This window comes from Mustela nivalis (genome assembly GCF_964662115.1).
Source record: "Mustela nivalis genome assembly, chromosome: X".
Classification (NCBI taxonomy): Eukaryota; Metazoa; Chordata; class Mammalia; order Carnivora; family Mustelidae; genus Mustela; species Mustela nivalis.
The window spans coordinates 114,530,941-114,547,231 of NC_139040.1; the positions used below are offsets into that span (position 1 = coordinate 114,530,941).

Consider the following 16,291-nt stretch of genomic DNA (forward strand, 5'->3'; position numbering starts at 1 on the left):
GCAAGTCAGGAGGTGTTAAAGGAATGTGTAATAGGAGGTGGGCGGGTGTGTGGTCTGGGAGGAAGTGACAGTTTAAGCTGAGAGCTGAGGAGGAATAGGAGCTAATTAGGTGAAGGGGAATGGAAATCTTCCAAGAAAATCTCACTTCATTTTTCAATGCAAATAGACACAAAATATTATCTCATGCTAATGCTTGGTTAAAGCAGTTTGTCACCTGGATAAAATAAGTTGCAATTCCTTTCTTTTTCTTTTTTTTTTTTTTTAGGTCTTGAGAGAGAAAAATTGTTCTAAATCTAGTCTGGGATAGAACTTTTATGTCTGATGTAATTTGCAGTCTCTTCTGGGAGTTAATTAACAATCCTGACAAAATCCTTGAGCAATCTCTTCGAGTATGTTTGGTTACCCACTAGCTGACTGACGGCTGATGCTCTTTAACTAGTAGTTTCTGTATTGTACCACTGGCATCTCTACCAAGAGAGAACCTTTGGATTAGCTTCCCATGTGGGGTTTGAAATGAAACCTTCTTCTGTGCTCCTAAGCAATCTGAGAAGCTGGTAAAGGGGAGCAGAATATGTCACCCCCAAATATGTCTCTTTGGCATACAGATTATCTTGAGCTGGTTTTTTTTTTTAATATTTTATTTATTTATTTGAGAGAGAGACTGTGAGAGAGGGTATGAGAGAGGAGAAGGTCAGAGAGAGAAGCAGACTCCCCGTGGATCTGGGAGCCTGATGCCGGACTCAATCCTGGGACTCCAGGATCATGACCTGAGCTGAAAGCAGTCGCTCAACCAACTGAGCCACCCAGGCACCCGAGCTGGCTGTTTTTTGACAGACAACAGACACAGGAGAAGCTCTGAAAACTGACTAGAAATTACCCTTGTGTAAGAGACATTTAAATTTACAAGGGGAATCTCCATTTGTAAGAGCATCTGTTTCTCTCTCTCTCTCTCTCTTTCTCACTCTCTAGAAAAGGATGACTGTAAATCTCTAGAAACTCTAATCAATGCAGAAGGCAAGGACAAACCTGGGTAACAACCATGCCTTTGTTTCCTGTGCTTGGCCTGTTAGCCTCCCATAGCTGCCCTCCCACAGCAGCTTCTTTTGTCTTTAGGTGGAGATGATATTTAAGGGGGTGGTTTGGGTCATTTGGGAGAGTTCCTCATTTATCTTGGGCTCTCCCGTGTACACGGGAGGTATACATGTTGTTACACTCTTGTTTCTTTCTCTCCTGCTAATCTTTTATTCCAGGGAGTCTCAGCCAAGAACCTAGAAGGGTAGAGGGAAAATTATTTTTCCTCCCCCACACTGTCCTTACTTTCAAGGAACTTGAACCCTTTGGAGCTGTACATTGCTGAATTATTTTTGGTTTAGTGCCCAGAGGTTTTATAGTGTAAGGTAGCACACCATGCTGAGATTTGGGATGAGTGAGAGATACATCTTTGTGGGAGAAGGGCAATTATGAAACTGGAGATGGGCAAAGAGTACCAAGACTGACCGCTTCCCCTCAGGGTCATTATCAGGCAGATTATTTCCAGGAATGTGAGGTTTGGATACCAAGTTCCTAAAACTCAGTCCCCTGAAAAGTTCTCACATACCTCAAGTGGCAAATGTTTCTCAGTTTGAAGGCCTTGAGCTAGATGACTCCTCTGTGCTGGGGGCAGAGGCTTATAAAAATGACTATAGAGAGTGACTGATCAGAGATCATGTCAAGAAATTATTCTGAGAGCTCTGGGACAGAGGCCTCTTGGGCAGCATCTTTTGATGATTTCTGAGTTTCCTCAAAGCTTACTCTTCTCAGTGGCTCTTTGAGGACAGAGTGATTATTATTCAGTGGCTATTGCTGCAAAAAGATCATGTGGTACTTAAGTCTCTGAAATGTAGGACTTGATGAAGTAGACCAGAAAGAAACAGAAACTATCCTGAATTTGTCTCCTAGGGGTTGTGATGCCTAACAGCCAAGGCCCTGAGAGGGAGGGCTTCAGGCCCATTGCCAAGAGGGCTCCTGGCTTTGCCCGAGAAAGAATTCAAGAGCAAATCATTTAGAGAAAGGGACAAAGATTTATAAAGTATAGCATTATAAAGTATAGAAGTAAGAAAGGAGCCGCTTCACAGATAAAATAGTGGGCTCTCCTCCCAGATGGGAAAAGGAACCCCCTTTGCCTCTACTAAAGGGTTTTATAAGTTTTGTTTTGTTTTGTTTTGTTTTAAGTTAGCTAACCATACAGAGAGGTCCTTACTCTTTAATTTTGGGTTGATCACTTACATGGGATGGTTAGTTCTTCCATTGTCTTAGGGTTGTGGAATTACCCACAGGAAGCAATTTTAAGAATGTCTAGCCTAGGGGTGCCTGGTTGGCTCATTCAGTAGATCATGTGACTCTTGATCTCTAGGTCATGAGTTCAAGCCCCATGTTGGGGATGGAGCCTCCTTTACAAAAGAAAAAAATGTTCAGCCTATATGACTTTTACTACCAGAGGGAGTAGGGTCTCGTGGTCTTCTGTGAGTTGTATCTTGTGACTCTTTTCATGACCTACTGACTTTTAGGTTAAGCATCAGCCTAAAACTAAAATGGCTTTGCTTTGATCAACTTGTCTCCTGAGCCTCCCTTCTCTCCTGCTGCATTTGGAGCATATGCAACCTAAGGGTTTCTTTTAGGGTTTTAAAAGCTAGGTCTCAAATAAATTACCATTTGGACAAAAAGACTGAATATTTCATTGGAAGAAAGGCATATTCTTAAATAGTTTTGGTTTTATCTTATCACTCATAAATGTCACCTTTAAAATTTTCACTTCTTTTTTTGGTCCAAATCTTATGAAGATATCGTTCTTTTCTACAAGTCGTTACCAGGAAATACCTAGGTTTTAAAACGTATACTTAGCTTTTTCCCATTGAGTTGTAGTTAGAATAATAAACTTCATGAAATTCAAACCTAGGACAATACACCCGGAAAAATACTAACACAATAACCTGGGTTGCAAAACTTGTTCAGCAAGTTTCAGCTGAAGGTTAATTAAAACCTGCTTGGAAACCTCTTAAAACACAGCCAAGAATGTAAGCCACACACATCACCACCTAGATTCTTCTCTCAGGATCTTTCTCTTCACCCCTTCCCTGGATTTCAGTGGGAACATTTCCCCAGAATTCCATCTGGTCTGTCACGAGACCATAGTGTTCATGACCATGAGTGTCCATGGCCCTGGCATAACCCTTTTCCTCTCATCCCAGGGGAGGAGCAGGAAGACAGTAGGTAGGTAACCCTTCTTTAACAGTTCTGAGGAGCAGCATGCATATGCCATTTCTTATAGAGAAGCATTTTAGCTTCTCTGGGAGGTGGGGTAATGTTGGGTTCTGAGGCTGAGGGGTTATAAGAATTTCCCCCAGTGTTTCATGTTTTAAGTTGACATATTTTAAGATGCAGAGGAGTAAAGTGACGTTGTTCTGGACAAGACAGGAGAGCACGAAGAGTAGTCAAAGGCAGAAGAGGAGAAGGTAGAAAGGCTGCCTGACGTTTGACTGGCCTTTAAGAGAATATTGAACTGGCCGAACATTCTGGAACATTAGCTGCATATTCTCCCAGAAGTTCCTCGGGGTTACCGCTATTATTTCTTTTGTCCAGGCTTGTTTAGAGTGGTTGTCAGCTAACACCCCGTTGGTGGATAAGCATCTGCGAGATGTGCAGGAAACAAGGCCGGGGTATAATTATAACATAATGCTTTAACAACATTGCACAAGACTGCCTCAGTACTATACGCCAGAGTGTGCAGCGACTGTCTTGCTGACAGGCATTTGGATGGTGATTAGTGTTGGATCACGTCCTAGAGTCAGGCTTGAAGCCAGAGAAACTGGAAAATGATTTTTGTTTTTCAACTCCTTGGAGGCCTGTGTGGAAAATTTGGGAGAGCACATTTTTGTTTCTAGTAACAGAACTCACATATATTTTGAGGAAGAAAAAGTGAAATGGGATGGTTCCTGATCCACTTGCCTGGTCTTGAAGCTGACCTTCTGTGGAAAAATGGAATTTTCTTGCAGGACTGGCTGAGAAGGGTTGAGGCAGAGAGCAGTTGATAGAAAGCACATTCCCCCCAGGTCCTTCATACCTAATCGAGGCACAGGTGAGACATTTTCCAGGTCAAAGAAACATTCTTAGCCCCGAAGCACCACCAGTATCAATGACCAAAGGCCGCCATGTACGGTTGCCCTAGATGGTGAGTTACAGTTTGTGAGCGGTAGCCGGACCTGGCTATCAGTTTACTTCTTAACCCCACTGCCTTTTGGTTGTATGACATTGAATAAATTGCTTCACCCCCTCTTCCCTGCCTTCCTCATGCACAAAAGAATGGTTTTGTTTTGAGGATTAAAAGTGCCCTCTAATCATGAGCTTTCTTTTATTTCCAATTAAATTGTGACTCTCAAAATGGGGGCCTTTTATAAGTAAAGAATAACATTAGAGCTGATTCTCTCACTTTTCCCTCTAAAGCTGGAGCTGGTTTATTTCATTTATTTAATGACATTAAGTATTTTATCAAGTGCCCACTGTGTACCATGCATGGAAATGAGGCCCCGAGGATATAAAGATTACGGGATATGACCTCTGCTCCCAGGATGTTAACAGTTAAGGAAGTAACCCACTGAGCCCCTAGGTCACACTGTTAAGCCTAAGCAAATCTGAGGCCGAAGAGTATGAACCAACGGCTCAGAGAAGGGGCAAGTGTGTGGTAGAGAAAGCACGTGTGTGCAGAGCTGTGGAGGGACAAAGCCGGCTGACAGCCCGGACCTGCACGCCCAGAGTGAATCCATGTTGCTCAATCTCCCTCAGCCTCTGTTTCCTCATTTTTAAAGTGGGCCTGATTCAGTGGTGTGCTGAAACAGGCTCTTGCCGGCTTGGGAGAACCTCTGGTTAAATATTCAGGAATTTTGCAAGCCCGTGGGTAAAACCATTGGTAGCTTCAAATCAGCCTCCGTGGAAGTATTTACACCATGTTAGTCTGCAACTTCTAGGAATCAAGGCCCCCACCCTGCACTTCCAGCTGCTTTACCAGCACACCTCTGGAAGGCAAAACTTCATCCTCCAGGGTCTTTGGCTGGGCTTGAGAATCTAATTAACATAAAACAGATTAACAGGAGAAAAGCATACACATTTATTTAATATAAATATTATGTGACATGGGAGCCCTCCTAAGGAACTGAAGCTCCAAAGATGTGGCAAAACCTAAATGCTTTTATTTTTTTAATTTTTTTAAGATTTTATTTATTTGACAGAGAGAGGGAGATTATAAGCAGGCAGAGAGAGGGGAAACTGTCTCCCTGCTGAGCAGAGAGCCCGATGCAGGGCTTGATCTCAGGACCCCGAGATCATGACCTGAGCCGAAGACAGAGGCTTAACCCACTGAGCCCCTAGGTGCCCCTTATTTTTCATTTTTTAAAAGATTTCATTTATTTGCCAGAGAGAGACACAGCGAAAAAGGGAACACAAGCAAGGGGAGTGGGAGAGGGAGAGGGAAAAGCAGGCTCCCCGCTGAGCAGAGAGCCCGATGCAGGGCTTGATTCCGGGACCCTAGCATCACGACCTGAGCTGAAGGCAGATGCTTAACCGACTGAGCCACGCAGGCACCCCAAAACCTAAATGCTTTTAAACTAGGTTGAACAGGGGTACCTGGGTGGCTCAGTCGGTTAAGCATCTGCCTTTGGCTCATGATCCTGGGGTCCTGGGTTCGAATCCTGCATGGGTGGGGATCTGCTTCTGCCTCTGCCTCTCCCCCTGCTTGTGCACTCTCTTTCTTTGTCTTTCTTTATGTCAAATGAATAACTAATATCTTTTTTAAAAACTAGGTCAAACAAAGAGGCAATTGTAGAAAAGTAGCTAAAATACATGGGGAGGCTAAAGAAAGAGGATTATTTTAACAAACTCTGTACAGAATTCTGGCGTTGGCTCCCCGTGGAAGTGTGTTTCTTTTCTCCTGGCACAGGAAGGGAGACGTTTCCAGAAAGAAAAGGGGAGATAAGAACACTCTTCTTGCATTTGCTGTTTTTCAAGTGCCCTTAGCTCAAAATAATCCTTCTGCCGAAGCGGCATATTTGGGGGTGGCATCTTCTGTCACCCTTCAAATACCCTATGCTGTTGTCATGAAGATTAATGAAGAACAAAATCACAACATCTGGCACATAGGAAATGCTCAACATAGGTCATGATAAGCAGATCACGTAGACTCTATTAATAATTGATGTGCTTTGTGCACATCCGTATTTATAATCTCATTTATGAATGGCAGCTGTAATGAGGAAAAGCCAGGATCTAATTCAGCTACCTCTGACTCCAAGCAGAGTGTGCTTTCCACCAGACCCACACTGCCTCTGAAATCACTTTCGTTGCTGTTGTTGTTGTCGTCATCGTCGTCGTTGTCGTCACGACTGAGAGACTGGATGAAAGAAAGCGGCATAAGCAACCAGGTGGAAAAGGAGAGCTGGGGAAAGCCTCTCTAAGCTAAGTCAGAAGTGAAACACCACCACCCTCAGCCCCCATTTAAAAGGCTTTCCCGGGTGCCTGGGTGGCTCAGTAGGTTAAGCCTCTGCCTTCGGCTCAGGTCATGATCTCAGGGTCCCGGGATCGAGCCCCGCATTGGGCTCTCCACTCGGTGCGGAGCCCGCTTCCCCCCACCCCTGCCTGCCTCTCTGCCTACTTGTGATCTCTGTCAAATAAATAAATAAAATCTTTAAAAAGGCTTTCCCGGCTGTGTCCCTGTCATTGTCAAAGCAGCGGAGAACACAGTGGCTCCTGGTAAATGTTGCTTCTCTAGGAACCTCTTAAGCCCAGAATGACCTAGCCTTCAATGGCACATCTGGGGCAGGAAATTTTACAGGATGCCTCTGAGACATCTTAAAAGCAAAGAAGCTAACAAGAGCTTCTGGGGTCGTGTCCAAAGGACTCTGAAGCCCACTGGAAGAAGCTCTCACTGAACAATCAGGGCCATCTGAGCTTTAGTAAGAAAAACAAGGATAATGAATTAAGGCACAGGAAATGTTTCAAGTCCATGAGTTAATAATGATATTTGGTGGCAGATGGGGTAGGGTGTGGGCTGCTAATTGAAAGATGCTGGGGAAGCCAATTCGCTCTTTCAAGAGCCAGTAAATCAGAGGGAAAAATCAAGTATTTATCCTGCCTTTGATGGGTGCGTTTCATGTTAATGAAATATATGATGGGAGAACACTCTTTTTATAGAAATATTTTTGCTAATAAATGAAGAAACGATAGAAATAGAATATCGCCATATTGCAACTCTTGGTGAATCAGTGGACCAAGTAGGTGTTGATATTAACAGCCGCCAGCAGCACAAAGAGACGACTAGACATTTTATGCCTCTTGATGGGGGGAGAATCATATGTGAAGTTTTCTTTGTGTGTGTGTGTGTGTGTGTGTGTGTGTGTGAAATTTTCTTACCAAAAAATCAAACTTGAATCTGATCAAGTTGAAGCCCAACTGGTAAAGTTCTACTTCTGACACCCTCTTTTTTTTTTACCCCACAGAAGCTAGCAGTTTTGCATTATGGCTGTGGCAGTGTATTTCCAACTTAACACAGACCCCTTTTCAAGGAAGGAATTCTTGGCTAAAATTAACAATGCAAGAAACAACAGGTGTTGGCAAGGATGCAGAGAAAGCAGAACCCTCTTATACTGTTGGTGGGAATGCAAGCTGGTGCAGCCACTCTGGAAAACAGTGTGGAGGTTCCCTATACAGGTAAAAATAGAGCTACCCTATGACCCAGCAGTTGCACTGCTGGGGATTTACCCAAAGGCTACAAAAATACAGATTCGAAGGGGTACATGTACCCTGATGTTTATGGCACCATTATCAACAACAGCCAAACTACGGAGAGAGCCCAAATGCTCATCGACTGATGAACGAATTAAAAAGATGTGGTATATATATATTGCTTAGCCATCAAAAAGAATAAAATCTTGGGGCACCTGGGCAGCTCAGTGGGTTAAAGCCTCGGCCTCCGGCTCAGGTCATGATCCCTACCTCTCTCTCTGTCTGCCTCTCTGCCTACTTGTGATCTCTGTCTGTCAAATAAATAAATAAAATCTTAAAAAAAAAACCACTCTAGCTCCTCCATGTCGCTGCAAATAAGCAAGATTTGAGAGGCAGGCAGAGAGAGGAAGGGAAGCAGGCTCCCTGCTGAGCAGAGAGCCCGATTCGGGGCTCAATCCCAGGACCCCCGGGATCATGACCCGAGCTGAAGGCAGAGGCTTTAACCCACTGAGCCACAGGTGCCCGAGATCTAGAGTGTTTTATGCTAAGTGAAATAAGTCAGCCAGAGAAAGAGAAGCACCATACGATTTAACTCATGTGGAATTCGGGAAGCAGAACATGAGCATATGGGAGGGGGGAAGAAAGAAAGAAGAGAGAGCGAAAAAACCATAAGAGACTCTTAAAGACAAAGAACAGGAGCAGCTGGGTGGCTCAGTCAGTTAGGCTTCTGACTCTTGATCTAGCTCAGGTCTTGATTTCAGGGTCATGAGTACAGACTCCATGTTGGGCTCCATGCTGGGCATGGAGCCTACTTAAAAAAGAACAAACTGAGGGTTGATGAAGGGAGGTGAATGAGGGGCAAGCTAGATGGGGGATAGGTATTCAGGAGGGCACTTTTTACGATGAGCACTGGGTGCTGCACGTACGTGATGAATCACTGAATTCTACTCCTGAAACCAATATCGCACTGTACGTTAACTAAAAAAATTTCTTTTAATTAGAGAAAAATCTGTTCAAAAATGCAGAATTCTCACAGATCCCCAGAGAAATTACTTTTATTATATTACTTATTATACACATATAACTGGATGTGAATGTATTATGTTCATAGCTCCAACGTAACTGTAAAATGTATATACATTTACAAATCAAATCTTAAAAAAATGACCCAACTAATAAAAGTCAAATCAACCGATTAATACGAGGGAATACATTTTGCTTAAGTTAAGTTGTTGCTTGCAGAGGAACATGGTATGGATGGCTAGGGTGGATGTTTTTGGTTTCAGCACTGTATGTACTTGGGTGACAATTCTATGGTAATTTTTCTGTAAAAACTCTCTAGAAGGTTCTCCTTCATGCTGTGTAGTGAGACTTGCTCTTTGTTAATGACACGGTGATAAGGTGAGCAGCATAAACACAAGCCGAAATGGTTGTACTCACAACTATTCAGTTACAAGGTCACGATCTAGATCAGTGGCTCTCCATCCTGCCTTCACTTTGAGATGCAGGTGCAAATACAATTAAATTAGTTTCTCAGGGTGAGGCTTTGGTATTTCTTAAAAGCTTTCTAGAGGATTCTAACCTGCGGCCAATACGGGGAACTCCTGGTTTTGATGATGTAGGAAACGCCAAATTCAGTCATTCTTATAGAGAATATGAGGTGCTTTAAGAGTATGGGAGTGAACCTCCAGGAATTTGAGAAATTTGGTGTGGGAGTTTGATTCCTGGGCCTTGTTGTGTGGCCTTAGGCAACTTGACCTCTCAAAGGCTTAGTTTGTCATTTAAAGAAGAAGCTAGTAAGAGCAGTTCCCTCTGTAGTGTACCGGTGAGGATACGGTAACAGTGATCACAGAGGGCTAAGTGCAATGCCGGGTTCCTGGGGAGTACCTGCTCAAGGTTAACTCTTATTATTAACTGTTATGTTGAGAGCCATCTGGAAACTACTAAAACATCTGTTGGGCAGAGGTGAACCACAAGAAAGAGGTGATGGGGGAATGCGGTGCTGGGAGAGCGTCCCGAGGAAGGGCATTTGGTGGCCTTAGGTGGGGCCAGGAGGGCGTTGACGTCGGCGGGGATGTTCAGTTAAGGGCGTGGGACTCTCAGTCTGAGCTGTGGGTAACCCCTGACTGGCTTGAAGCCTAGCCTGGCAGCACAAAGAAAGGGGATGAGAATAATGGACAGGGTCACCCAGAGGTGACAGTCCACAGGAAGAGATGTTGAAACAAGAAAACAAAGATGTAGCCAGTGGAGCGAACAGAATTCCAGGAGCGGGCAAGACCGCCTGCAGACTCCGAACGGGAGGGCAGGCTGGCCAGGGTCAGGGAGGAAGCCACTTCCCCTGGCAGGAGATGGTGGCGCCCGTATCTCAGAGCAGCCACTTGCCTCCGGAACAGGGGTTAAGTGCCATCCATTCTAGGTCCTGCCGGGGACCCAGTGAGAAGGAGACTCACAGGATGGGGTAGGGTGGGTATAAGGCATTAATCAGTCATTAGGCTTTTTCCGATTTGTTGCTTCTGCCTTTCTGTGTGAAGGCCCACTTCTTGCCCTAGAAAGGCTGCCCCGTGGAGTCCAAGCAGCTGGTGGTCTTGGGCTCTGGTTTGGACAGTGACGGACAATGGCTCTAACCGTCAACCCTGTGGTGGCACCAGTAGCAAGGTGTCATAGGCCTGGATATGGACAAACCCAGCTACTTCCCATTTTAATAGTTTCAGAAATTTTGATTTTGTAAGTTTTTGGAGGAGCAGAATACACTTAGCGAATAGCAGTTGTTTTAAACACACACACACACACACACACACACACCCTGAAATATCCAATGTAATATAATGACAAATCCTTAGGTCAGAAATCCTATTCTTCCCAAGTGATTATGTCAGGTGTAATATTTTAGTAAAATAATTTTAAAGTTATCTTTATATGAAGCTATCTTTTCCCCCACTTTCTGGTTTGATCATTGTTTATTATTTCTTTTTATAAAATGTCCCAGGATGTGTTTTCTTACTTGTCTAGGGATTACAAACTTTATGGATTTTACAGTTTAGTTTTTCAGGAGGTATCTTTACAATCGAGTTAGGCGTTCAGGGGGCTGATGCTGTGGTGTTGCAGCTTCTAAATTTTGAATGGAAGGGACTACTTTAGAGTGGACACAACCTTCATAAAAGCTTTTGTGCGACAACCCTGGATTTTTAGGGCTAAGCTCTAAGAAGAATGAGAAAACAAAGAGTTATATTGTAACTCGCTTGGTTAATCTAATTTATTCACATATTTAACCACAGTCAGCATGTAGTTGTTTTCTTCAAAGAGGCCCACTTTCCAAAACACAGTTCTCAAAATGCCTGCATTCCCCACGAGGCTCTCTTGTGTTTAGTCAACCCTTTTGATGTTTGCCAGCTTCTCTCTCCTAGTTACTTATCATCCCAGCAGGACTCTGGACTCTGGACTCATAGCATGCTCTCTGAGCCACCAATAAATCCCAAAGCTCTCCTGTATTCAGTACAGTACAGGATCCCACTTGTTTATATGGCTGCCTTCTAACTTCGGAAGCCAGAACAGACACCAGAGCAGGGGATGCTGGGCAAAACCCCCCTTTCACAGAGGAGCCTAGTATTTCTTTCCTGGAGAACACAGAAGATGGGGAGCATGGTTTTTTAGGTATCTGATGACTTGGAAAACGTTAGTCTTGGAAATCAGCACAGTGGTTCTTATTAACTACCATTTTATTATGCGAATTGCTGGGTTTAGGAGTTTAGCTCAGTGTCATGAATAATAAAAGGAGGTAACAGGGGCGCCTGGCTGGCTCAGGAGCAGAGGACCCTTGATCTCAGGGTGGTGAGTTCAAGCCCCATGTTGGGTGTAGCGTTACTGGCAGATACAACTTTTAAAAGGAGGAAGTCAAATTTACCTAAGGCTGTCTCTTCCTCAGGCTTCTTGGAAGTTTCATTTTCAGTTCTGGAGAAAGTTTTTGTTTACCACCCCATTTTAGGCACTATTGTTTAAAATAGAAACTCATTCTGGTACACAGTACCATAGACTGGTGCTCCAGTTAAGCTTCCCCTGATTGGGATCCACACCCACCTCCAGCCTTTTCGTTTGCACATTTCCTGTTAAAATGTTGGTTCACTCCTGCCTGATTAGCAAAGCGATCCATTTTTCCCTTCGGAATGGGATTCTGGGTGGGATGAGGTTGTTCGGGGCAAGGTATTTGCCACCCCTCCATCCCGTCTCCGCCTTTTACGTGGGTAACCATTGGGCTTATTTGTTGTGGACTTTGCTTGCTAACCTGGTTCTCAGCTCTTGAAAATTCTGTCAGATGAAGTGTCCAGTGTCACCAGCGTCAAGTCATTTTACACGCTGCTACCTATAAAACCAGGGAACTGAACTGGCTTTTTTCCAGACTTTGAGAACAGCTCATGACTACTTTAAATTGGGTTAAAAACTGTTTTTCAATAATTGTAAGGTTATCGAGTTATGTTTCTTGGTCATTTTTATTTCGTGTTCAACAGCAAGAGAAATGTCTTGAGAAATGAAAGATTAGTAAAAATGCTTATACCAATTAAATCAAAGGGCAGTTTATTAAAAAAAAGAATCAAAACAGAAACTCTAAGTACCAGTGTGTACATTGTACACATTTAAATGACTCACAAGAATGAAGTTTTTTTTCATATACAAGAAGATCATACCACCTTGTTTATCAAAAGATGTTCAAGGAGAAATTGGACTCCAAACCGCATACAAGATTGCCATCTTAATCAGACCGCATTTCAAACATGCAACGACGCCACTGGTAATAAAGCTTTGGAATGGGTGTTCATTCTATTATTTGACTACGAATAGGATAGAAAGCAAGATCAGTTGAGAATTTAATCTAAAATAGAATGGAAGCTGTCACTGTCTGCATCAGTACTCCTCACTCCTCTGCTGCCATTTTGAGCAAGTACTCCTTGTCGATCTTGAAGAGTCTCCATCCCTCTTCGCTGGACAGATCAGAAGCACCTCTTCTTTTGTAGAAGTTGATAGATGGTTCGTTCCATTCTGCTACCAAGAAGTGCATGCTGCTGCAGCGACATTTCATTGCAACCTGTTGTGACGGAGAGTGAAAGAAACTCAGTGACGTTTCACCTGCTTTCCAAGACCCGATCTGATTCAGTCATTAACATAACTCAGTAACACTCACAAATTTGGAAACCAAACCAGCTCTCTCCCGAACCAAGACATACCTGGCTTAGATTCTTCAGGATTTCTGATCCTATGCCAAAGCCTAAAGGGAAGAGAAGTACCATTTAAAAAGCCATCTTCAGGACTTTAAGCCCTGGTTTCTCTTGAGAGTAAACCCCCCTCCTCCTAAACTCAGCCATACCTCTATAATCACTCATTACGAAGAAGTCCTCAAGGTACAAGAGTTTGCCAATCCATGGGTCATAGGTAAAGTAGTACATGGCGAAACCCACAACACTGTGTCCTGTAATAAGAGTATCACATGAGATGTGGACGAAAAGCAACCCATACAAGTTGTAGCTGCAAAATCGGAAGCCTATTGTAGGTTTTAAAAAATTGACATGCATGTATTACAGAAATAAGTAGCCATTGAATCGGGACTGATTTTTTACGCTAGAGCAGTCCAGGCCACGGTTGGAAGATCTCACTGTTCTCAGGACATGTATTTGCAAAAAGCACACATTAGGACTAGCTGAAGCGAGGCTAAAATCATGGACTGGCCGTTCTGCAACCTGCTGGATCTCACCCTCAGGAAGTGAGAATGCTTTTATTACTTGCCAGAGCAAGACTGCTATAGTCTTAAACTAAACACACACATTATTCACATCCTACTGATATTGGTATGTTGACTTGGGAATAAGTTGGGTTTACACGGCAGTTCAGAATAGTAAATATTTGTAGTTGAAACTCTGCTTCCTTAAGGTCAGGACATCAGGCCAAAAGTGCAATGTTTAATTTCAGAACTTGCCTTCCAATTCACAGCTTTTCAATTTGCTCTCCCCAGTTTTAAGCCAGAAGAAGCAGAGGTACCCAGAAACTGGTGTTAAATAACATCTACATACCTCCAAAAAGTACCTCATCCCTTATGTTTTCTGTTCATTTCTTCTAGCTTGGGGAAGAGACTTCGAAAAAAAATGAAGCACCCACCCAAACAACTTCCCCTTTTAGCTCTGTCTTCTGACCAGTCAACAGGGACCAGCAAAAAATAAAACAATCTGACTCCCTCTTATAGGGTGTCTATAATTTCAAATGGAGGCCAAGGTTTCAAATTAAACTTTCTAGCCATTTTATAGTCCTTTGGAAACACAGGAAGAGAGTACACTGGAGTTTCTGATCTACCGTGTTTTAAGTGTGTGATAATAGGACCTTACCTCATTTATCATGATCATCTACTTTATTGTGTAAAGGATCTTTTAGTTACCTCCCCGCCCATCCATGTACACGGAAGGGCCATGTACATGGCGAAGCTAGAGACTGTAACCTGAAGATTGGGACAAATTAAAGAAAAAAATGTGATTTAACACAATTACAAAAAAGGTTACGTTAGGGTCAAACAAGAACCATTTATGAAACGGAATTACAACAAATGACATTATACCTAACTCTTCCGGGTCTCCACAGCACTCTGATACTTACTTAAACAGCTCAAACTCTTCCAGGTCTCCACAGCACTCTGATACTTACTTAAACAGCTCTTTCAACCCGCCCTATTATTATGTGCAGCACATCTATTTTCTTTTTCCTCAGTAGTTTGAACACTGGCTATTGTTTCTGGCCAATTTCTCAGTAACTTTGGCCTGTGTCGTCAGTGGTTCTACACCAGGGACACTACGCGTTTTCTAAAACACTCGGTGTTTGGCTTCTGGAAGGGGAGGGCGGTTACCTTCCGGAGACTGGTGCTCCTTGGGCACTTCTGCAACCAGGCAGTGGTAGAAAGGGTGCTCTCCAAAACCATCCTCTAGTAGATCTGCAACAGGGGGTAGCAAGGACACACAGTGATGGCCTCGGTGCAGAGGACAAGGACCCGACACCCCAACCCCGCCCAGCTACGGTCGCGTTACCTTTTTCAGTTAACACTACTTGGTCTTCCATGTATTCGTATTTAGCCAGTTCCTGGGGCGATGCACATGGGAAAGAAAGAGAGAAGTAGAACACTCAGTGAGGCCGGACGCAACCAGCTCACTGGGAATGGGGTGCGCGGGGTGGCGATTCGTCCCCAGATTCCGGCCCGGACGGCCTGGCCGAGGCCGGGGGAGGCTAGCGGAGAGAGGGACTCCTGCGGGAGCCGCTCCCCACTTCCCACCCCCCGCCCCCGGAGGAGCCCGGGCCTTCCGCTACCTTGATCAGCCGCAGGATGTCACTGCAGTCGGCGGCGGTGGCCGGGCGGATCACGAATTTAGCCATTTTCGTCTTTTGCTTTTCTTCCCTTTGCGGACCAGGCCCCTGTACTTGAACAGCAGGAGGAGGTGGTTCCTCATTCGTCTCCCGGGAGCGTTCTCTTCTCAGTCAGGCTGGCACCATGACCCGGCGGACCTCGGTATAGGACAGAAAAGCTACACCGGATTGCGACTAAACCTGCGCGCTCTAGCGGCCGCTGGGTCCCGCTTTTTAGCGCAAAGAAGCCCCGCCTCCGACCGTGAAGCGGAGGCACGTCGTCCAATGAGGCCGCGACCGCCCCCCTCTTCCGGGCGCCGCCTTCTCTTCCGGGCTTCCGTGTGAACTCGGCGGGCGCGGGTGAGGGCGGGGGCGCGGGCGCTGAGGTGCGTCGCGGGGTTCTCTCGGGGCGCCCTCTAGCGGTGCCTCTAAGGCCTTCCCGGAAACCCGACTATATGCGCGTCACCCAGGCACCTTCGCAAAGGGAAAAGAGGAGTTCCTCCTGTGAACGCTGGCCGGTGACCTTGCTGTTTATTCCTTGGCCGGCCGGGCAGTGAACCTCTCGAGAGCCAGACTTGGGCAACATGGGGGTTAGAGCAGCGGTTTTCTAAAGTGTGGGGCGGGGCACCCTTTCGGTCCCAAGGTCCTTTCAGGCAGTGTGTGTCAAAACTAGTTTCATAATAACAGTAAGACGTCATTGGCCTTTTTCGTACTTGCTGGAATTTTCCAGAGGCGACCTGATGTGCGAGTGATGAAGTCATTGATTGCTCTGATGACTAATGAACTGTGTGCTTGTATATTCTTGTGTTTTTTAAAGTTCCCTAAGGAAAACTATTTGATTCCTTTTTTTTTTTCTAAAGATTTTACTTAAAGTAGGCAGAGCAGCAGGCAGAGTTACAGGAGGGAAGCAGGCGTCCCACCGAGCTGAGAGCCGGAAGCGGGGCCCGATCCCAGGACTCCGAGATCATGACCCGAACTGAAGGCAGAGGCTTAACCCACTGAGCCACCCAGGCGCCCCAACTATTTGGATTCCTTAATAATTTTTCTTTCATACTTTTAATTTTAGAGTTGACACACTGTTTTCTTTCTTACTGATGAAGTTCCAGAACCTAAGTCAGGTTTGGTGGGGTGAGGTTCGGAGCTGACGACTAAAGAAAGAATTCTTAAGACATCT

At 44.7% G+C, this 16,291-nt stretch overlaps 1 protein-coding gene across 1 annotated transcript; it reads right to left on the reverse strand.

The window, feature by feature from the left end:
* Positions 1–12,301: 12,301 nt before the first annotated feature.
* On the reverse strand, positions 12,302–15,788 carry SAT1 (spermidine/spermine N1-acetyltransferase 1). Its single transcript, XM_082718280.1, has 6 exons — positions 15,082–15,788; positions 14,805–14,856; positions 14,627–14,710; positions 13,106–13,207; positions 12,966–13,006; positions 12,302–12,826 (listed from the first exon to the last, which is right to left on the reverse strand). The coding sequence occupies exons 1-6, from the start codon at positions 15,145–15,147 to the stop codon at positions 12,656–12,658; spliced, it is 516 nt and encodes a 171-aa protein (XP_082574406.1). The 5' UTR covers positions 15,148–15,788; the 3' UTR covers positions 12,302–12,655.
* Between the last annotated feature and the right edge of the window lie 503 nt (positions 15,789–16,291).